Genomic DNA, 21,374 nt, shown 5'->3' with positions numbered 1-21,374 from the left:
TGGTATCAGACAACCCTGTTCTACTCAGTTTCTTCCTTAAGCTTCCCTATCCATATTTACCATTGTACTTCAGGATATCCATTCTATTTACAGGGAGTGCCATATGAAAATGAAGTCGCTCCCCGCCCTGCTTCTCGGATGCCTGACTCTGTCTTTGGCCAATCCGATTGTGGTCACTTATCCTAAAGACACCCCTCCATCTGTCCTAGAGGATGCAATGAAGTCCGTCATCAGTGCTGTATGTTGTAGACCGTTACGGATTCTGTACTGACTTGGCATACTGATCCTTTTCATTCCTAGGGTGGACATATCACTCATAAGTTTGGTAAGTACCCATGAATCCCTCCCGACGAAAGACTGATTATATGTGCATCAAGGACTAATACGCATCCTCCTGCCTAGAGATAATCAAGTATTTCTTCCCTTTCCCTTATCGTTCACGCTCAGCAGCAACTTCTAACAGCCTCTTAGCGGCTTCTCGGCAGACGCTCCCGAATCGGCGGTTCAGAAAATCTCAGTCCAATCTGCGAAGTACAACCCGACAATTGAGAAGGATCTCACAGTGTCTATCCAGTAGTGATCAGAACCATGGTGTTCGAAGAAGCTTTCCCTGCGCATCCCAGCGGCCGTGCTGGTCTAGGGACTGTTCGTTCCGTTAGATCACGAGAGCCAACATGAGCAGGGCTAACGAATTATGATTGTTTATGACCTCATGGGAATTGTTGCGTTGGTATTTTAAATGCAATAGTCCTAGTAGCGCTTCCAAAATTGTTATTGTTGTGCGTGTAATGGATGGTATTCGTGCGAGTCGTCGATATTTATCCTGCTATTCCTTGACGCATCTGTTAGAAGAGAGAAAACCAACCGGACGCAACCGCATGCGCTTCTTTTAATCATTGCCAGTGGTAAACTGTAGCGCGCAAAAAACACGACAGAAAGAGAGAAAAGAAGAAGGGAAAATCGACAGGGGCTACTATTTAAGTTCCAAGCCCCTCCGCGGCTTAGAACTACTTAAATCATACTAAATAATCTATTTATGCGCGTAGCGTGGATCCCACTTAGGATCCCGCGAAACTGCGAAAGAACACCTTCAGAGTCTTTGCCGATAACTCGTCAACCGACCTGCCCCTCTTTGCTTCAGAAGAATGCGATTTTACGTGCAGTCTCATCGTCCATCGCCCTGATATCTTGTTGTCTGACCCCTGAAGCATTCCCCGACCCAACTGCCTTTTAGGCCAACATGGCTTCTGAACACACTATCACACAGGCCCTGTTGGAATGGATCAATAGTTTCGCCCTTGGCAAAACAATCCGAACGACCGATGAATTGACAGATGGGACCATCATTTGGGAAGTCTTACAAGATATCGACCCCCAATATTTCCTCGATGAGCTACCGCAGCGCAATCCGTCGGACCATTGGTTGTCCAAACTACAGAACTTGAAACACATTCTCAAAACGCTGGTCAACTATATCCGCCAACAACCCGACGGGATTCCTTCTGGATTGGATCCGGCGCCAAATTTGGAAGTGGTCGCTGAAAAGAGTTCGATCAAGGAAACAAACAAACTCCTCAAGCTCATTTTGATCGCCGCCATCCGTTCGCCGAACGCGCCGTCCTACGTGGAAACTCTCCAAACATTGAGCACTCCGACCCAGGAATCCCTGAAAGATATTTTCGAAGAAGCCGAAAATGGCCAACACGAGCCTCTTGACCCCGTGGACGAGATCAAAGAGGACTTGTCCAAACGGGAACATCCTGTTGATCTAGAGCTGCAATTCGAGGAACGAGTAGGGAAAGTGCTTGCTGAGAATGACCGTTTGACGCATGAGAAGAAGGAGCTCGAGAAGGCATTGGAGGACCTACATAACCGTCTGGCACGCCTTCAAGAGAATAACGATACTCTCCAGAGCCGCCTCGCGACCACGGAGGATCGACTAGGAAATCTGAAGTCCGGCAAAGGCGACCTTGGTTTCAATACGAAAGCTTTAGAGTCTAAATCGCGCCAGCAGGAAGACATCATCGCATCCCAGGAGGCTCGGCTCGCGGCGGCCCAGGATGAAGTTGACAGCCTGCGAATGACAGTAGAGTCCTTGCGCGTGAAGAACGAACGGTTCCAGAGGTTGCAGGATGACTATGATGAGTTGAAAACAGAAAGAGACCAACTCGCTAGGAAGGCCAATGCAGCGGAGAAATATCGGTCAAAGCTACAAGCCAGTCAGGATTTTGAAAAGGAGAATCAGACGCTCAAGAATCAGATTAAAGACCTCCAACAGCAACTGAAAGAGTCAGATTCGCAGCAAAGGTGGACATCGGAACGCGATGTTGAACTTGAAGAATATAGACGAGTCTTGCCACGAATCGAACAGGAATGCAGTGAAATGCAGAGTTTGAAGAAGCAACTCGAATTCAATAACCACGCCCTGACAGAGCGACTTAGCAGTGCTGAGGAACAGCGTGAGAGAGATGATGCACTAATTAGTGAGTTACGGGAACGGATCCGAGAACTTGAAGGCTCCCCTGGGAGCCCAGCTCTTACGCCAGGCAGCGAAATGCCAAAGCTGCAGGGCACGCTACAAAAGGACTTTGAAGACATTGGCGTTAAGGAATCACAATTGTTAGTGCTCCCTGTCTTACCCTCCAAGTATGGGCTGACTCCGCGCTACAGGAAAACCGAAAATGATGAGCTCAAGAAAGAGGTCGAATTCTTGAAGGGAACCTCGGCAATTGTAATTTATACCCAAGGACTAGTATACAGGGGCAAAATTGGCTGACACTATGTTACAGGTTAATGCTCAGCATGAAGAGTTTTCCGATACCTTCAGTGAAACGCTGCAGAATGCGCGAGAAAATTCTACTCAGGGGTATTTCAGTCGCAATTCTCCTAACTACTACCGCTAACGGGACTTTCAGTGACGAATTTTGGAAGCTGTATGATCAGTATGTTTCTGTACTCAAGAAACTTGCGGAGTCACAAGACTCTTTCGACAAGTCTAGTAGAGCGCTTGCCGATGCTCAAGCAGCCGGTCAGGATATACCTCAACTCGGAGAAAAATTGATCGCATGTTTACTTACCATTTGACAGTCTTACTTGCGAGCAAGGAGAAGCTAGCCATGATTGATGAGATCAGAGAGATTGACTTATTGGAATCAACCAAATTACGCGACGAATCGGGTGAAATCAAACACAAAGTACATACGCTCCAAGCTGAACTTGAGGCTAGTTTGGCCCTGGCCAGGGAAGCATGTGCTGAACGGGATGAGCTTCGGACAATGCTTGACAACAGACAGGCTGAGATTGCTGAAAGTCGAGTGGAAGACCAAGAAACAATGGAGGAAATGAAAAAGCTACTAGCAGATATCGCGGCACAAGACAGTGGTGGTGCCCCGGAAGCTACCCAGAAGTCTGGTGTGGAGCTCACGAAACAAGTCGTTGAGCTTATTGAGCGGAACCTAGAGAGACTGGCACAACGCGCTGAGGTCAGTGGAATCGAACCATGAAACTCTATTATCACACGCCGAAAGTTGGTGCTGAAACAAAATTTGCAGTATATCCACAACCAAAACGAACACATCAAGTTCCTCCAGCAGCGACTAAAGCATTTCGAAGACGATGCGGATGAAACCATACCGAAAGATCGCGAGGTAGGTAGACATGCCAGTATCTGTTTAATTTGCTCATATGCTACGTTGTTTCATGGATTGATAATTATGGACCCCTTACCCCGTCTTCTTAACATTTGCTAAATCATCACGATGTACACAGATCGAACTTCAGAAGTTAATCGACGCTCAGACGAGAGAGCTTGCTCTTATGAGCTCCGCCTGGTATGAGATGCAAAGTCGACTACAGAACAATAATGTTCCCGTCTCGAGGTATCGTCACGGGTCGAGTCTGGCCGATGCTCAGAAAGGCTGGTTGGCGAGGCAAAGGAGCTTAGTAGCTGGTCGTTAGGATGACTGGTACGTCCTAATTCGAAGACTAGCCCTTAGCAATATATATATGTTCCTCCTGCAATCATGTATTGTTTTATGGCTTGCACTTTTTCAATTTCGTTTATCTACATTTACTTCTCTCTTAGATTGCATTACCCTTTTTTGTCACTTTAACCTGTTACTAGTGTTGAGACAGAATAAGCCATATATAACGATAGAGCATGCCCTTTATATTTCGAAAATGATATGTTTATATGCTATTGGCCAGTCGTCTAGTTTCAGATTCTGTGCAGATAGGCCAACAGGAATATAAATTAAAGAAACGACACAATCTCCAGTTGACTTCTAGAACCACACTTGATATTATATTGTACAGATGAAGGGAAGACTTTACCTGAATTTTGGTCATGTGCCTTCATAATAATAATAACATTAACAATAATAGGGAGGCTTACACCCATTGCCTGGGGTGTCTGAGAACATCCATTAATTCCTTTTCACGCTCCTTGTCCTCGCCTAGGTTCTCTTCCTCCGCAGAAGCCTCGGTGCGGGTTCCTGACACCGGGTCCATATAGGCCCAGCTTGCGGTGCGAGGGAGACTCATCAATATACTTTCGATACGAGCGTTGGGGGTGCGCAGGCCAAAGCTGGTACCACGGTCATAAACCAGGTTGAATTCCACATAGCGCCCACGTCGAAGCTGCTGCCATTCTTTCTGAGCAGGTGTGAATGGCATATCCTTTCGGCGTTCAATGATAGGAACATAGGACGGGAGGAAGGAAGCAAGACTATCGGAGACGAACGAGAACAGAGTTTCCTGAGAATTCTGTGATGACGTGGCTGACGACTCTAGGAAACTGGCGTCCAGATCATCAAAAAAGATACCACCAACACCACGAGACTCTCGGCGATGTGGAAGATAGAAATATTTATCGCACCAGGCCTTGAATCGAGGGTAATATGTTGCGTCATGCCTATCGCAGGCGTCTTTGATGGTCTGGTGAAAATGCTTGACGTCCTCGGGGAACAGGTAGGAAGGGGTTAAGTCTGTGCCACCGCCAAACCACCAATTCTTATCTCCATTGATAGGATCCTTAGGGTCTGACGTCTCGAAGTAGCGGTAGTTCAGATGGACAGTTGGTGCCATGGGATTATGGGGGTGCAGAACCAGCGATAGGCCAGCAGCGAAAAATTCCAAAGATTCCACGTCTGCGCCGACAAATGATTTGTGATCTGCCCTCATTTTCTCAATAGCAGCCCGGGGCAATTCACCATAGACAACCGATACGTTGACACCTGCTTTCTCGAAAACATTGCCATCTTGGAGGACACAGGATATGCCGCCACCTCCATTGGGACGTGCCCAGGTATCCGTTTTGAACTGAGTACCATCAATCCGGCTTAACTCATCTACGATTTTTTTTGATGCTCTTTGATCAGTTTCTCCATTCGCAAACGCATCGGAGAGTTTTCGCTAATCGTTGCTTGTTTCTTCAACGCTTCGTCGAGCTCCACAATCGAGGGAGAGTCGAGTTCAGTTACTTCCCCTGTCATCTATATCCTTTGTTAGACCAAAACCATAACAAAAAGTGCCTTTTGGCCTCGAAACATATATTTACCATGGAATATATCAGAGCTCCGATGAATGGGACGCCAATGGCGAGTCGTAGGTATGGCCTCCACACGGTAAATGGTTTCGGTTCACGGGTTCGCTGCTCCGCTGAATACCTGCGAAATATATTCTTGAAGTTACAAGGTGCGCGTCTGCTCTGCGATGAGAAGTGGCAGAGTGACCTCCTAAGAGGCATATATGGCCGGGACAAGGACATGATTTTATAAAATGGAATTGAGAATTGGCTGATTTATGGAAGGATCAGGTGGTACCGGAACGATATGAGTGGGTGCACACTCTCTCAAATGGCTCCACCTATCATAAGGAATATAGGTAGCTCAATTCTGAAGTTACCTTCTCTGGATCAGACCTGTATGGGACCACCCGTAGTCAGGATATCTCGGATATAATGTTGTTTGCACTGTTTGCACATACAGTTATATACATCTCTGCTTAGTCATGGTATTCCAAGACAAATAGTTTGCTTTGTTTGCATCATTTGGAGGGTTGTCTATGTTTATAGGTATAGTCGTGACTCACATGGCAGCTTGCAAATAGTACCAGGTAGAGTGAGAGTTCTCATAGAATAGAGGCTATCGATACTTGGGGCTTGGACATGATTGAAATATGGACTATAAATTCCACGAGCAGAGCCTATCAAGAGCCCTTTATGGAGATAGCACGCACCAGTACACTAGCCGCTGATCAGGTGGAGGCTGACAACTGCCCACAACTACAAGATATCTTTGTACGGCACTCCAGGCCCAGTATCACCGGAACATCACTCAGGCACCCCACATGAAGATATGACGTGTGTTTATAAACTCCCTGACTTGGTTCAATGAAGATGACAAAAACCAAACAAACCAGGTCGAGTGAATGGATGACTAGGGGCATCTGACTCCCCGTGTGGGGCTGTTCACCGCCTCCACCCCGTGATCCGCTCTCCTGGCGACCTTATCAGCCGTGGAACTACCCATGACGCGGGGCTTTGCTCTCTCCCTTTTGTCATCATCCACCTTCTCCCTACTGCTCACCTTTGCACCAAACATCTCATTTGCATCGCTCTGTACCTCACACCATCTACATATTATCTCGTTGACGTACCTAGTACTCATAGTAAACCGACCTAGTTGTTTCCATTAACTGATTCGATCCATCAATATGCGCTCCAAGTTCAAGGACGAGCACCCCTTTGAGAAGCGCAAGGCAGAAGCCGAGCGTATCCGACAGAAATACGCTGATCGCATTCCAGTACGCATAACCCTATCTGAATTTGTACTTCTGTGTGATGGTTCTTTGCCCTTAAGCTACTCTTCCTCAGAGAGGCAAAATGTCTACTCACCGCTTGTTTGAAGTGCTAACTTGAGTTTCACCCGTAGGTAATCTGTGAGAAGGTCGAGAAGTCGGACATCGCCACTATTGATAAGAAGAAGTATCTTGTTCCTGCAGACCTTACTGTCGGGCAGTTCGTCTATGTTATCCGCAAGCGCATCAAGCTGTCTCCAGAGAAGGCTATCTTCATCTTCGTCGACGAGGTGTTACCGCCAACAGCTGCACTTATGAGCAGTATTTATGAAGAACACAAGGATGAAGATGGCTTTCTGTACATCACGTACGCTTTATTCTTCAAAGACGGGTTTTGGCACATATTGACATACTCTCTAGATATTCCGGGGAAAACACATTCGGCGACCTTTAAGCTCTAGCCAGCCGTTCTCTCAAGCTATGTAACTGTTCCACCGTTGGTATGTGTTTTGTTTTGGGGCCGGGTGTGTGACCAGCCACTCCGGAACGAGGCGAATGAGCTGGTTAGACCTTGCGGTGATTCTTCATGTGTGCAGGCGTTATATCAGGTGTTCCGTATTCCCGTTATGACCTTTATTGGCAAAGACCTTTTTAAAGTTTAAATGCAAATTACTTTTGATGTGATTATCTGGCGATACGTGCTGACAGGCAGTGATGCTTTCATCCTTATGTCGGGCTACATTACGTAGCACGCTTTTTTTGTATGCTGATGTGGTTAGTCAATTGATGGCAAGTAGCAAGAAATTCCTGGCAACATGTTCACATGTTCACAAATACTATGAATATTCTACTGGGTATGATCGAGACAGTCCTTTACTTAGTAGAGCATAGCTACATGGGACGTATCCGTTACATAACATAGTTTAGACATGAGATTACTAACCCGTCTCTCCGATATCAATGCCGATGGCCCAGTCCTGTTTGGGACTAGTGTTTGGTTCAACGTCGGGGAGGCCTTGAGGAAAGTCCGACTCGGCGCAAAACAGGCGATGACTGACCGGATCTTTGCATCTTCTCTTCACGTCCCTGGTGTTCTTTTCCTTTTGCACCTTTTAACTTCTTCTCTCCTTTTTGTTCGCTTGTACTTCTTTTGTTCTGCTAATTCAAGTACGTGCTTTGTTGCTTGTCTTTGATCTGATCGCTTTGGCACGGGCTTTTCACAAATAATCTATTGAAGAAAAATTTAACCATCGACGACTTTGGTCCCCAGCTCGAACAACTTCTCAACAAGCAAAGCAAAAAAGAAAAAATGTCTCCTGCCATTGCTGCGGCCGGTGCTGCCTCCAAGGATGTTAAGAAGGAGTCCGCGACTGCTCGACTTCTGGGTTCAGGTAAGTTTGTCCTTGCGTTCGTGAAATTTTTGGCTGCTAAGATAACGCACTAGGAACCGCTGGAATTGCGGAGCTCCTAGTTTTCCATCCGGTACGATTAAACTTTTGGATGATTTTTTGTTTTCGCCTTTCTAAAAGGTCTCCCGTAGTTCAGATGACACTAATGCTATCCAAAGGTTGATACAACTGCAAAGCGATTGATGAGCAATCAGACCCGGGTATGCACCACCGTCTTACATACTGTTTATCACATGTTTACTGATTGTATTCGGAGTTAGATTACGTCAATTGAAGGTATGAAACAGGTCGTTTTCAAAGAGTATGCCAACGCTTCCCTGGGGCGCAAGTTTACTTCGATGTTTCCTGGTCTTGGTTACGCTGCTGGCTACAAGGTATGTAGAACAGATGATACAGGCACGTGTCGCAATCGGCTGATAGGTCTCGACAGGTTCTGCAACGAATCTACAAATACGGTGGTCAGCCATTCGCAAGGGATTACCTGGCAAAACATCATGGTGCCGACTTCGATAATGCTTTTGGAAAAGGAACAGGCAAGGCTATCATGCATGCTACCGCCGGAAGGTTTGTTGTTCCCTCACCAGGAGAAATTTATCATATAGACCGTTGCTGAGATTTGAATAAGTTTGATCGGTATCGGTGAAATTGTCCTTCTTCCTTTGGATGTCCTGAAGATTAAACGTCAGACAAATCCCGAGGCCTTCCGTGGTCGCGGCCTTTTCAAGATCATCTCCGATGAAGGCATGGGACTCTACCGCGGTGCCGGCTGGACTGCTGCTCGCAATGCACCTGGATCTTTCGCGGTATGCTTCTGATCATTGACGACCCGGTCGATTATGCTTAGGATGCTAATCTGTAATAAAGCTGTTTGGTGGTTCCGCCTTCGCCAAGGAATACATCTATAACTTGCAGGACTATAATTCGGCTTCCTGGGCGCAGAACTTTGTGGCATCCGTCTGTGGTGCCAGTGCCTCTCTGATTGTGTCGGCTCCCCTGGATGTGATCAAGACTCGTATCCAGAACCGCAATTTCGAGAACCCTGAGTCTGGCTTCCGCATTGTGTCGAACATGGCGAAGAACGAGGGCCTCACCAGTTTCTTCAAGGGTCTCACACCTAAGCTGCTCATGACCGGGCCCAAGCTTGTTTTCAGCTTCTGGCTGGCTCAGACGTTGATTCCCGCGTTTGGCCAGGTCTTATAAACGAGAAGAGCACGGAATGGTATTAATAGCAGGCTTTAGATTTTTGGCTTTTTGTTTTTTCCTTTTTTCTTCTTTTTCTTACCTTCGTGCGGCTGTCGGTAGTAACATGATAGAACATACTGTCAGGCCCTTTGTATTTTGATAGATACTTTTATTTGGTATGATCGAATCATGGGTAAGACCTTGATCAAAAGAGTGAACTTCTCTTAATTTTACATAGCCATATATGATAGCTAAAGAATATATATATATATAAGCGCTATTCGGTGAGTCTGAGCCACAGGTATCGTCAGGGTCACGTATAGCCTTTCTTCTGATTTGTTTACATGGAGAACGGCCGCGCCCTTCAGGGCAGTCCATCAGAGTAATATCACGTGATCCATAGCACAACCTGATTTCATGATACCTATCACGACTGAGAAATCTCACTCTTATCTCAACAAACTGAACATACCTTGCTTCGCGGGAGGCAATAGCAGTTATGCAAATCTACCTAATTTCCAAGTACGTCGCAGATCCATCGTCTTCAACCAAACACTGTTCATAATATGTATGAATCGACGTAACTTGTTTCGAATTTCTGCAAAAACTAATACTATGGACTTGCGGATACATAGAGTTGGGGACCCCTTTTTCGCCTTCACAATAGGAGTCTCTGCTGCCTTCCTCCGGATCTGTCGGGACCAGCGCGAGAAATTCCCTGAAAGGGCCCAGGAAATCGGATACGGCGAGGTTTTGCAGATGGGAGGAAGAAGGTTACGCAGATGGTGGGAGGGGGATTTTGAGGGTCTATGAACGATGAATAGACGGCGGTATTTCCAGGGTCTGGTCGAATGAGGTATAAAACTCAATGTCAGTATAGACAACTGAAAATAATCGATCATCTCTATTCTCGACTATTTGCGTCTCAAGGTATCGTTAAAGGATGAACATGTGCAAATTAGCATCAGTTACTGTATTCTACGATACATGGACCAAATTTTTTAATGAAGAATGGAACGTTCGTAAGGAACTTTTTTCCCTCCCAGGTACTGCAAATCATCATGCGTCAAGATGAAACTCGGATCTATGCAGCCATGCACAAAAAGAAAATCCCATAAATTCGTTAAAAAAGAAACAAGCAGAGAGTATTAAGGAAAAAAAAACCCATTAAAAGCCGATCGCCCATCCGCAAACAGCAAGGTGAAAAGAAAAGAAAAACATTGTCATTCAAGACACTTAGTCAAGCTCTTCGGGCTTCTCCTCGACCTCGTCAGCGGTACGAGTGGAGCCACCGGGGGCAGCGCCAGGAGCAGCGCCAGGAGCACCGCCAGCAGCACCGCCATAAGCAGCGGAGATGATGGGGTTGGCAACACTAGAGCACAGTTAGCATCATATCAGTCATGTAGAAAAATCAAGGAGTTTCATATCACATACCCTTCAAGCTCCTTCTGCTGGGATTCGTACTCCTCCTTCGTGGCGGTCTGGTTGTTGTCGAGCCAGCCGATGATCTCATCAACCTTGGCGGTAACCGTCTCCTTATCGGAATCGGAGATGGTGAGCTTGCCTTCATTGATGGTGTTCTTGAGGGAATAGGCGTAAGACTCAAGGCCATTCTTAGCCTGGATACGGGAAGCCTCAGCCTCATCCTCAGCCTTGAACTTCTCGGCATCGGCAAGCATGCGCTCGATCTCCTCCTTGGAGAGACGACCCTTATCGTTGGTGATGGTGATCTTGTTAGTCTTTCCAGTGCCCTTCTCAACGGCAGAAACGTTCATGATACCGTTGGCATCAACGTCGAAGGTAACCTCGATCTGAGGAACACCGCGGGGAGCAGGGGGGATGCCAGTGAGCTCGAACTTTCCGAGCAGGTTGTTGTCCTTGGTGCGAGCACGTTCACCCTCGTAGACCTGAATCAACACACCAGGCTGGTTATCGGAGTAGGTAGAGAAAGTCTCGGACTTCTTGGTGGGGATTGTGGTGTTGCGCTTGATGAGGGCGGTCATAACACCACCAGCGGTCTCGATACCGAGGGACAGAGGGGCGACGTCGAGCAGCAAGATCTCGTTGGTGGACTTGGAGGAGCTATCGCCAGACAGAATGGCAGCCTGGACGGCAGCACCGTAGGCAACGGCCTCATCGGGGTTGATGGACTTGTTGGGCTCCTTGTTGAAGAAATCGGAGACAAGGCGCTGGATCTTGGGGATACGAGTGGAACCACCGACCAAGACAATCTCGTGGACAGAGGACTTGTCGATCTTGGCATCACGAAGGACACGCTCAACGGGCTCCATAGTACCGCGGAAGAGGTCCTGGCAAAGTTCCTCAAAACGGGCACGGGTGATCGAGGTGTAGAAGTCAATGCCCTCAAAGAGAGAATCGATTTCAATAGAGGTCTGGGCAGCGGAAGAGAGGGTACGCTTAGCACGCTCACAGGCAGTGCGGAGACGACGGAGGGCACGGGCGTAGTAGTAAGATCTGTCAGATACAAGTTAGCATTGGATTTTCCTGGTGCTGCAAAATGGGGTGAAAGCGATTGTGGGGGACCAAAAAGACACTAACCTTTCTTATTCTTGCGCTTGAAGTCGTTAACGAAATGGTTGACGAGACGGTTGTCGAAGTCCTCACCACCAAGGTGAGTATCACCAGCGGTGGCCTTGACCTCGAAGATGCCTTCTTCAATGGTCAGGAGGGAAACATCGAAGGTACCACCACCCAAATCGAAGATCAAGACGTTGCGCTCGCCCTCAGCCTTCTTGTCTAGACCGTAGGCGATGGCGGCGGCAGTAGGCTCGTTGATGATACGGAGGACGTTCAGACCGGCGATGAGACCAGCATCCTTGGTAGCCTGACGCTGAGAGTCGTTGAAGTAGGCGGGGACAGTGATAACGGCGTTGTTGACAGTACCACCAAGGTAGGCCTCAGCGGTCTCGCGCATCTTGGTCAGGACCATGGAGGAGACTTCCTCGGGAGTGAATTGCTTCTCCTCACCCTTGAACTCAACCTGGATGATGGGCTTGCCACCCTTATCGACGATCTTGAAGGGCCAGTGCTTCATATCAGACTGGACCTCAGCATCGGCATAACGACGACCGATCAAACGCTTGGCATCGAAGACAGTGTTGTGGGGGTTCATTGCGACCTGGTTCTTGGCGGCATCACCGATGAGACGCTCGGTGTCGGTGAAAGCCACGAAGGAGGGGGTGGTACGGTTACCCTGGTCGTTGGCAATGATTTCAATGCGGTCATCACGGAACACACCCACACAGGAGTAGGTGGTACCCAAATCAATACCGACAGCGGGGGCCATTGTGAAAAGATTTGGAGGGGTAATTCGTTAAAAAGGAGATAAGAGGAAAGGAATTCGTAACAGAGGGGGAATCAAACTCTTAAAGTAATGTACAGAGTAGTAGTCTCCTGTCTATAGAGGATGAGACCAGATAGGTTAAGGAGAAAAAAAATTTAATGTGTGAGAGAGAGATGGCAGAGATTGTGCGAGCACTACAGTTGATATAGTGGTGGGCGGTGAGTTTCTGCTCCAGCGAAACTTCTAGCAAGTCATAGCTTCCATGGGCATCCATGGGCTTCGATGGTCTTCGCCCACACGGGTCGGGCGAGGATTTTGATCGGATCTTCCCTTCCAGAATTCGCCAGTGGGGTTCTGGCCATTTCCATTGCCTTGGAGGGGATGCTACTTTTATTTTCACGATTATTCTAGTTACCTCTAGTAGTTGTAGTCTTAGGGGAAATAGAATAGTGAATTGAGTATTATTTTTCTTGATTAGAAGGGACTAATCGAACAAATATGATTTCACTACTAGGGGGTTTTTTTTCTTTTTCTTTTTCTTCTTCGTTTTCCTTTTTTGGTTTCCTCCCTTTGGTGGGGATAGTGGATGACGTAATAGCTGAACACTGCTTCTTCCGTTTGTACTCTTTCCTTTCCTTTCCCTCCCGTTTATTCCAAGACTACCACTGAACACAGGGTATGATTCACTCGTTTTAGTTTTGCTCTTGATTTCTTTCTTTTCCCCTTTTTCTCATGAATTACAACATATATAATCCCTACACAGTCATTTATTTTTTGGTACTGTAGACATTCAATACAGCATCTTCTGTTTCTTATGCCTTCCGTCATGATGACCAGTTAAATTTCTTAGGTTTCCATGGATCAACTATTCTGTGGAGTTGATGAATAACATTCACTTGTTCCTATCAATACCATGTGCAGAATATTCCTACTGCAATACATCATCTTTTCTCAATAGTGGTCAGAAAGTTTTACATGAAGTCATCGCTGGCCGATTGCATCCATTTAAGTGGATGACTAACCCTGTGGCAACAAATCACTATCTCCATACAGAGTCACTACTCAGTATAGGCATAATTCCTCACGGGTCCTTCCTACTACAGGTTATCTGCCACCCAAATATTTAAGTACCGTAAATCCCATCTCAGTATTGCGACAACTTGATATGTTCTGCCTCTCATATGTCCAAATTCCTTATAGGCCTCTATTCCTAATTTGGAACAACAATAAAGTAATTCGACTACCCGACGTATTCTACTTGACGGATAATATATATATATATATAGGTCGTCGACCACGCTTACCCTCTCTAGTTTGAGTAAACTACACCCCAATCCTGACATGCGACTTGCATGTCTACTTACTGGAGTTGCCTTAAGAATCAATACGTGATTGACTCTTGAACAGCATTGTGACATCCTCTTTACTTGGCTTCAACTCAGAATGTCGGATAATCTCAGATTGACTCTAGTATACTTTGTGACTCCCCACCCTTCGAGTTTGACAGGAAATCGTACGAATTCAGTAGCATGTTTATTATGACATTCCCAAAATGGAAAAGGTCGTCACGGGAGCAGCGCCGCTGATCCCCAAACCTCATAGCCAATCAGCGATCACTAGCTCCAGGGAAAGTTAATGTGAATCTGCTCCCCTTGCGACTCGAGCACTACAAACAATTGCTGCAACTATTTAAAGCTCCCCTTGTTGTGTTCCCCAATCTTAACATTAATTCACTTCTTACCAGGTTACATTATATCTGCTCCACGCATCAGCTCCATATCCTCGTCATCCTCTCTGAACAAGCACCTCAATCTTACTATCCATTATGGACAATAACCAAGCCAACACCCTGGGCAATGCTGCTGCCGCTACCGCACCTGACACCGCGGTGTTGGACAAAGGCAAGCACAAGGCTACGCAGGATTCTACCTCGATGGATGTGAGCATGGACGAAGGTGAAAGTGATGAGAGTGAAAATGAAGACATTGTAAGTCTACGAGACCCTCTACACTCAAATCAAGACACTCGATCTGACTGTTTCTCCTTTCATAGATGGAAGGTAACAACTGAAATTTTCCTCGAGGCTTAGTCCGCTTCGCCTGCGTTAACATTGAAACATATATTGACCCTGTCTTCCCATGCAGAAGAAGATGATGATGACGAAGATAAACTCGAGCCAATCTCAGCCGACAACATTATTCGTGGCGAGCGAAGGACACGCGGCAAGATCATCGACTTCCAGAAAGCCGCAGAAAAGTTCAAGGTTGATGAGGGTGACGATGATGAAGATGATGAGGACTTTACACTTGAAGATAATGACAACAACATGCGAGATTAAATCAGATTGCCTTACGGCTCACACAATCTTCTTGGAAAAGGGGCAGTGACCGGCGCCGGTCTATTGGCGTCTCGATAAATTTTCTGTTCTGACTCGGATAGCTGTCACGTCAACCACAATGTGTTCTTCCCGCCCCCGCTTTTTTTAAGCTTCGTTCTCCAAATGGCTGCAACATATATAAGACAGGATGTAGCAATTGATGCCTAATGACTACTATCCCTGTCTTGGCTCCTCTATTATACGGACCACTTGCTTGAGTGTTTACCAATCATGCTCAGTTTCTTCGACAGGATTGGGTTACAGACCTTAGGTGCACAGGACCGACCACAGAGGGCGACTGTGAAAGGCATATCCTTCGGTTTGCATGGTAGACGTTCTCCTGGGCTGCTCATGCCGGTCTAATAGCACCTCATACGAGATAGGTTAGTTTCGACAAAACACGGCATAGAATTGTGTTCTGCTGGGGTGAGCGAAGGCTGTAGTATCACAGGGCATACTCCTATAGCGAGGTTGACCCTGTAGTAAACAACATAGCTCAATCCTTGTTTAGGGCAGACCCATGGCCGACTGACTATATAGAGAAGCGGTTGTAGATCATTGTATCGTTGCATGGAATTATAAATAGAACCTACTTTTCACCAACATAGCATTTTAGTCAATCACACTTTCCAACAATATCACCGCTAGTTAGTAGTGCCAACAGTACTCGTAGGATGTAGGCATGTTTTGAACTTGGTACTACTAATGGTCTGTAAAGTGTTGATGGAAGTGGTCAGAGAGCACCTTTCCTGAATAGGAAGGCTATTCTGTTTACGGTAACCCGTCGTCACTCCCGATCCAAGAAAAGGCAAGGAAATAATGGGGTACTCCGTACTCCGTACTCCGTACTTGTCTATTGATTGCCGCAACCAGACCGCAGCAGCCTTCAACCACGGGGTCGGGTTTATTCAGATAACAACAACGAAAGCTTTGGTGTGTCACTCTACGCGATGCTGGCCAACTAGAATCTGGGAAATACCCTGTTCATGGTACCAGCCTCCTAAAATTTCTTGCAACAGGGTTGGACTTGTCTACTCACTTTCTGTCATGGCTTCTCGGTAAATTGATCGTGATCCTCCTCATTTCCTTTGGCTAACTATTTGATGGCATAAAACCTCAGATTCCCACGCTCCAACCTTCACCAGCGTGATCCTCGCGCATCGGCTTCCCTCTTTGATTCATATGGCGGCGATTCCAGACCTGTCAGTAGGTCGCCCGGCCGAGTGGGTGGTTATGGCTATGGAGGATATCCCAGCAATGGGTCGATTAATGAAACCCCTGTCGGAAGTGGATACAGGGCTGCGACGCCAAACGCGAAGTAGGCTTCAACGAGAAACTATTGATCGTAATGGAGCATAATCCTAATGCCGAAACAGGGGCCACTACTCCGATGCAGTTTTATCTCATCTAGAGTCGCAGAATGATGCCGAGGTAGAAGGTATCAGCGCAAAAGTTAAGATGCTGAAAGATGTAGTCTCCCTATCCCCTCATCTGGTTGGTACGTACGTTTGGGTGCTGATATTGAGTCTAGCTTACACTTGCTATTGGCGAGGAAATTCGGGATACTTCGACCATTACAGAACTTAATGATACATTTGACAACACTCGTCTTCGTATACGAGGCAACATGAGTCGCATGCTGCGGATGGCTGAGCGGACAGGCGTCGGCTGGCGTGTATGGCTGGCTTTCTTCCTGGCTGTATTCCTACTCTTTGCTTATGTGTGGATGAGTTGAACGGTCCGGTTATGGCTCTCTGCGAGGGCCCATGAATGCTCAACTCACCCTGTCTCCTCTGTGGCGACTGACGCATCATTACTCTGATAATTTGTTGTCCCAACTTATGCTCCTCGCCTCGCTGACAAAGATCATGAACCCATCCGAACCGAATAAATTACTAATGAATTCCTTGCTAATATATCTGATGATTGACAAACGAGCATGCCTTCTTGACTGTGTGTCCACCCTACATCCACCCCCTCCCCTCCCAAAAAATCTTTTTCTTTCTCGGTTCTCGCATACTTCTCCGTTATGACCGCCAGGGATGGATGGTGCTCAGTGACGTTGTGACTGTCGAATCTTGACCTCGATCTTCCATTTCATTCTTTTCTTTTTCTTTACTTTTTACGAGCAGCTTCAAGTTATATCTCTTGTACTGGGATGGTGGCTCTCATATTCGTTACCTTTATCATGATAATGCATGCGTGGAGCTCAGGCTAATATGCTTTGTCTAGTCTGGCTGTCTTTTTCTAATGTACTATTTTGTATGTATATAAAATAGCTACTTGGTGACTGATATAAAAAGGATGCTACTTTAACAGAATCCATCCTCTTTTCACTTGCAAATTCCCTGTCAGAGTGGGATGAATATTTTCTACCGATGAAAACAGGGGCTGTCTCTACAATAGAATCAGGTATACTGTCCGCCTTGGATGAGCAGCACCGTATTCACTCTCGATCATATAGGGCACTGGCCAGTCTACGAAAGACGTCCCTGAAGGGTACCAGGGCATAAATAAGATACGTGCTTGGATATATAGCCAAGGGAGTAACTGTTATTAATGTGCTCAATATGCCCAAGTCATCCGCAACGACAGTGCAACAGGTAAGTCTACTGAATAGTCTATCGATAGAAAGCCAGCCAAAGGTATTAAACACTCCAAACACGGCTTGGCGTCACCAGTGCCAAAATTGTCTTGTATTGAACACCAACCTTACAATCTGTGACTTGTGCCTGCATCCAGTACGCCATACAACCCTAAAAGATAACCCAAGTATAGATAGGTTCGTCAATATATAGGATCGTTGACCTAGCCATCAGTTAGACTTAGTCAAAACTATCCCTAGGTCCCCCAGCTCGCCGTCTGGGAAATCTGCTGAAAAAGCTTCGCCGACTACCTTGACTAGTAATAGATGCACGTAGATCATCTTCATCAATCATCATGCCGCTTGTGTCGATGACATCGCCACCGCCACTCCAACGCTGGAGGAATCGGCGTTGGGCCTCTGTCTCCTGAGCGCGAACAGGTGTTGGAGGTAGACCACGACTGCTGGTTGTACTGGCTCGGAGATTTTGCGTAAATGGATCATGTGAGAAACTGGCCTCATCTTCGTCATCCAACTCGGCATCTGTATCGGTATGTTGCCATTCATCTTCTTGTTCGGACTGGTTCTCTGAAGCCTCAGGGATATCATCGTCTAAATCGCGGCCCATTTCTTCCTCACTCATGTCTTCAGCACTGGGAATATCATCATCCAGGTCTGGCTGGTTATCAAAATCATCATCGATTTGATCGTCGTCATCGTCATCAGGGAACGCCTCAGGGATATCATCGTCCAAATCCCGTTCCATGTACCCCTCCTCGTCAACAACATCATCCTCATCCAGACCCTCCTCTCCTTCCTCAACGAGACCCTCTGCATCTGCGTCAGGAATGTCATCGTCCAAGTCCCTCTCCATTCCTGTGTCATCTTGTCCATCACCATGCTGTGGATTGAGCCCATCTATCCCAGCAGCCTCCGCTTCAGCATCAGCTACCGCAGCGGCCGCTGCCATCTCTGCAGTTGCCGCAGCTAGTGCTTCTTCCCTCTCCGCCTCTTCCTCTTTCATGCCCAGCATAGTCTTGGAGCATCCTGCAGGCTTGATCCACGAGTAACCGAATGAGGCGATGTTGTTCTTGCGAGCACGGAGCGCACGCTCTTCGAGGACTAATGACGATAAGGTATTACCGGGAGTGGAGGAGGTGACAAACGGACGTCCATTCATGGGATTGTTCGCATTGCGGCGGAGGTTTCCTTGCATTTCCCCATTTGTTCGGTGTTGGGACGAGGTACGGTGGGGTTGGGAGAATCCGAACCAGAGTTCATGAGACTTAACGGATATAATAAAGATATGTCAGTTATACATCCCGCTATCCCCAGATGTGTTTTGGGGAGGTCACGTACATCGCGGGGTGTGATGGGCGGTAGGGAGAGCATCATGGCTGGTTGAACCGCGATCAGACTCGGACAATATACCGCCTGAATTGCAACGCTCTTTATTGTTATCCAAGTTTTATATTATTCTTTCCGCTAGATTGTAACTGCGCTTAGATCTTTCGTATGCAGCGCAACAGAATACGCGGCTGCTTCTGTACGCGCGCCGATTACTGTTCTCAAGAGCCACCTCTCCCTGTGATGTTCAAAATAAATTGACCTGAACCGCAAGCCATGCAATTTCTTAACCCCCCAAAAAAGATGAAACGGTGTTAAAGAGTGTTGAAGGTAATTCAAAATGAACTTGCGGTGGGAATCCCATTCGGTAGTCACGAGGGGAATGATCGGAGAAAACAATTAGACCAGCTTAAGCTCCGCGGCAACGTGGGGAAATCCATCAAGTCGATCATTATACCTTAAATCCGCCTTAGGTTCGTTCTCTCAAACATGATCTTATGTGAAGTAACCCTCTTTAGCGCTTTGTTTTACCCATTCTTTTTTCAATTTTGTTTTTTCTTTTCTTCTTTTATTATCTTAGATATATATGTATATTTAGTTCATTAGGATGCCCCTTACTTCCTATAGGTTATTATCTCTTTCTCATTCCTTCTCCGCTTGCTGCCTCACTATTCTCACATTTGAAAGCTTGTAATGATAGCAATACGTACGACTATGTATTGCCCATAAACCCTACATGGGGAGGAATCTAGTAGTCATGGATGGCCGGAAAAGTACCGCTGATAGTCTGAAGGTAGTCACCACATTTAGTTCATGCAAGACCATCAGATTGCGACTCATGGAGAGGTTGATAACAAACGCACGCCCAAGCATGATAGCTATAGCTATAACATATATACACCAAATATGTGTCTCCACCAATGCGCCACTGTAAATCTAACGTGCCTATGATATCCGCGACGTAAATGTCTTGAAGTTCTAGCGCTAGAAAGAAGAAGTACTCCTCAGTTCTGACAATGGGAGTTGAGATGCGAATATTTCGCTGGTAGAAAGCAGAGAAATCTTCAATGGTGGTCTCTGATGCCTATCAACGAAAACTTTAAGTACGCTCACTACTAGTACCTAGGTACAGTAAACAAAGTACGCTGAGATTCTAGGGCGAAGTTTCAATAGAATACCCAGAAGTTTGCTCTATGGATGTTGTGTTAGTCCAAGACTAATTGACAAAAAGATGTAAGAAAAAAGCAGGAAGTACTAGTGAGCCTGAGAGCTGGTAAAGCAGAAGCCTGTACTCCGTAGACATTCCGTCAAGGCTTCTATGAAAAGGCACAGCAAGAGATTCCATTCCATACCGTGTCAAGCGGCGACATAGGATCAGACCATAGCAACGTCGTCAGTCATGCGAAATCTTGGGAAGAAACAATATAGGAAGAGAGAGATGCCGAAGTGGATCAGGCAATGCACTCGGGGGCTTCTACCTATACGTACTTGCAACGATCTTAGGATCCCAAATCAGTCTCCGCGTCGCTTCAACGAGAAAGTACGTAGCAATAACGGCACGGAGTGCTCCGTCCTGCACTACGTAACTCATCCACTCACACCAAAGGAAAGACAGATCATTTTGAACTTCTACAGCACGAAATAGTAAATAATTCCCCAAGATAATTGGCACTGTAATTTATTTGGGCGTAAGCAACTGCGAGAACATCTCAAACTTGGTATTCGGCCGTTTCAAGCAGTATTCCGGGTTATCCCGATGCCTTGCAGCTTTCCGCTCCGTCGACTGGCTCATGCCCGGTGAGCCCAAAGCGGACAAGACTGATCAGGAAGCATCGGGAGAAAACGGGATCCGGAAACATTGGCATCTCCGCCGATCATGTGACACCCGTGGCCTTGAAAGGGAGGAGGGAAGATGGAGCCTGGAGGCTTTTGCGAATACACAATGTGACACAGCCTACTCTGTACATGCCCCCCGAAAACGACCTGCACCATTAGCGAACTTTCTTTACGGAGTAGCTCTGAGTCACCCTCAATCATTTCCCGCTACCCTTCATCGTAAAGGATTTAGTTTCGGTGTTAGTTCGCCTGGTTCGGTCCTGGCACAGCAAGGATCGTTATCCCCCTTTAGGGATGCATTTGATTAGTTGATAACAGAAGAGCGCGAATACACCAGCTGGAGAATTGGTAGTCAAACCTTCGCTGCCCCTCTCTCAGGCGTAATCAACCTCAGGCCGGGACTCCCTTCACCCATAGGGATGGACAAGTGCCGTGTCCGGGAGTTAATTTTCAAGAGAGGAAGAGTACATGACCAAGGCATTGGAGGGAATTAATATCGAAGGTGCTGGTGGTCAAGGTCTATCTTCATCAAATGGA

The 21,374-nt window shown here is 46.7% G+C and overlaps 10 protein-coding genes across 10 annotated transcripts; 7 read left to right on the top strand and 3 right to left on the bottom strand.

Annotated features, from left to right (window-relative positions):
* Positions 1 to 109: 109 nt before the first annotated feature.
* On the top strand, positions 110 to 577 carry ANOM_007702 (uncharacterized protein; the record flags this gene model as incomplete). Its single annotated transcript, XM_015552958.1, has 4 exons — positions 110 to 238; positions 301 to 325; positions 403 to 412; positions 472 to 577. 4 exons carry the CDS (start codon positions 110 to 112, stop codon positions 575 to 577), a joined length of 270 nt encoding a protein of 89 aa, XP_015403447.1.
* A 663-nt stretch (positions 578 to 1,240) lies between these two features.
* Positions 1,241 to 3,957, top strand: ANOM_007701 (putative microtubule binding protein HOOK3; the record flags this gene model as incomplete). Its single annotated transcript, XM_015552957.1, has 7 exons — positions 1,241 to 2,619; positions 2,671 to 2,731; positions 2,790 to 2,866; positions 2,916 to 3,028; positions 3,088 to 3,482; positions 3,552 to 3,647; positions 3,769 to 3,957. 7 exons carry the CDS (start codon positions 1,241 to 1,243, stop codon positions 3,955 to 3,957), a joined length of 2,310 nt encoding a protein of 769 aa, XP_015403452.1.
* A 432-nt stretch (positions 3,958 to 4,389) lies between these two features.
* On the bottom strand, positions 4,390 to 5,767 carry hem13 (coproporphyrinogen oxidase; the record flags this gene model as incomplete). The annotated part of the gene is made up of 3 exons (XM_015552956.1): positions 4,390 to 5,348; positions 5,396 to 5,492; positions 5,558 to 5,767. 3 exons carry the CDS (start codon positions 5,765 to 5,767, stop codon positions 4,390 to 4,392), a joined length of 1,266 nt encoding a protein of 421 aa, XP_015403445.1.
* Positions 5,768 to 6,564: 797 nt separating this feature from the next.
* ANOM_007699 (autophagy-related protein 8) lies at positions 6,565 to 7,252 on the top strand (the record flags this gene model as incomplete). The annotated part of the gene is made up of 3 exons (XM_015552955.1): positions 6,565 to 6,804; positions 6,933 to 7,165; positions 7,219 to 7,252. Coding segments are annotated over 3 exons (375 nt in total), but the record flags the coding sequence as incomplete, so codon positions are not given.
* An 813-nt stretch (positions 7,253 to 8,065) lies between these two features.
* Positions 8,066 to 9,497, top strand: ANOM_007698 (putative mitochondrial GTP/GDP transporter Ggc1). Its single transcript, XM_015552954.1, has 7 exons — positions 8,066 to 8,189; positions 8,243 to 8,280; positions 8,366 to 8,407; positions 8,468 to 8,581; positions 8,638 to 8,771; positions 8,833 to 9,010; positions 9,072 to 9,497. Exons 1-7 carry the CDS (start codon positions 8,108 to 8,110, stop codon positions 9,405 to 9,407), a joined length of 924 nt encoding a protein of 307 aa, XP_015403439.1. The 5' UTR covers positions 8,066 to 8,107; the 3' UTR covers positions 9,408 to 9,497.
* Positions 9,498 to 9,836: 339 nt separating this feature from the next.
* On the top strand, positions 9,837 to 10,316 carry ANOM_007697 (uncharacterized protein). Its single transcript, XM_015552953.1, has 2 exons — positions 9,837 to 9,911; positions 10,025 to 10,316. The coding sequence occupies exons 1-2, from the start codon at positions 9,889 to 9,891 to the stop codon at positions 10,200 to 10,202; spliced, it is 201 nt and encodes a 66-aa protein (XP_015403441.1). The 5' UTR covers positions 9,837 to 9,888; the 3' UTR covers positions 10,203 to 10,316.
* Positions 10,317 to 10,333: 17 nt separating this feature from the next.
* On the bottom strand, positions 10,334 to 12,696 carry hsp70 (molecular chaperone Hsp70). Its single transcript, XM_015552952.1, has 3 exons — positions 11,945 to 12,696; positions 10,824 to 11,864; positions 10,334 to 10,761 (listed from the first exon to the last, which is right to left on the bottom strand). Exons 2-3 carry the CDS (start codon positions 11,678 to 11,680, stop codon positions 10,626 to 10,628), a joined length of 993 nt encoding a protein of 330 aa, XP_015403442.1. The 5' UTR covers positions 11,681 to 11,864; positions 11,945 to 12,696; the 3' UTR covers positions 10,334 to 10,625.
* Positions 12,697 to 14,518: 1,822 nt separating this feature from the next.
* On the top strand, positions 14,519 to 15,031 carry ANOM_007695 (histone H2A.Z-specific chaperone CHZ1; the record flags this gene model as incomplete). The annotated part of the gene is made up of 2 exons (XM_015552951.1): positions 14,519 to 14,680; positions 14,783 to 15,031. The coding sequence occupies 2 exons, from the start codon at positions 14,519 to 14,521 to the stop codon at positions 15,029 to 15,031; spliced, it is 411 nt and encodes a 136-aa protein (XP_015403443.1).
* A 1,086-nt stretch (positions 15,032 to 16,117) lies between these two features.
* Positions 16,118 to 17,048, top strand: ANOM_007694 (SNARE domain- containing protein; the record flags this gene model as incomplete). Its single annotated transcript, XM_015552950.1, has 4 exons — positions 16,118 to 16,128; positions 16,191 to 16,388; positions 16,447 to 16,540; positions 16,602 to 17,048. The coding sequence occupies 4 exons, from the start codon at positions 16,118 to 16,120 to the stop codon at positions 16,803 to 16,805; spliced, it is 507 nt and encodes a 168-aa protein (XP_015403444.1). The 3' UTR covers positions 16,806 to 17,048.
* An 847-nt stretch (positions 17,049 to 17,895) lies between these two features.
* Positions 17,896 to 19,049, bottom strand: ANOM_007693 (uncharacterized protein; the record flags this gene model as incomplete). Its single annotated transcript, XM_015552949.1, has 2 exons — positions 17,896 to 18,939; positions 19,014 to 19,049. The coding sequence occupies 2 exons, from the start codon at positions 19,047 to 19,049 to the stop codon at positions 17,896 to 17,898; spliced, it is 1,080 nt and encodes a 359-aa protein (XP_015403440.1).
* Positions 19,050 to 21,374: the final 2,325 nt, after the last annotated feature.

Source organism: Aspergillus nomiae, assembly GCF_001204775.2.
Source record: "Aspergillus nomiae NRRL 13137 chromosome Unknown contig00338, whole genome shotgun sequence".
NCBI lineage: Eukaryota > Fungi > Ascomycota > Eurotiomycetes > Eurotiales > Aspergillaceae > Aspergillus > Aspergillus nomiae.
Note: the sequence above shows the minus strand (reverse complement) of the source record. Positions and strands in the feature narration are given on the sequence as shown.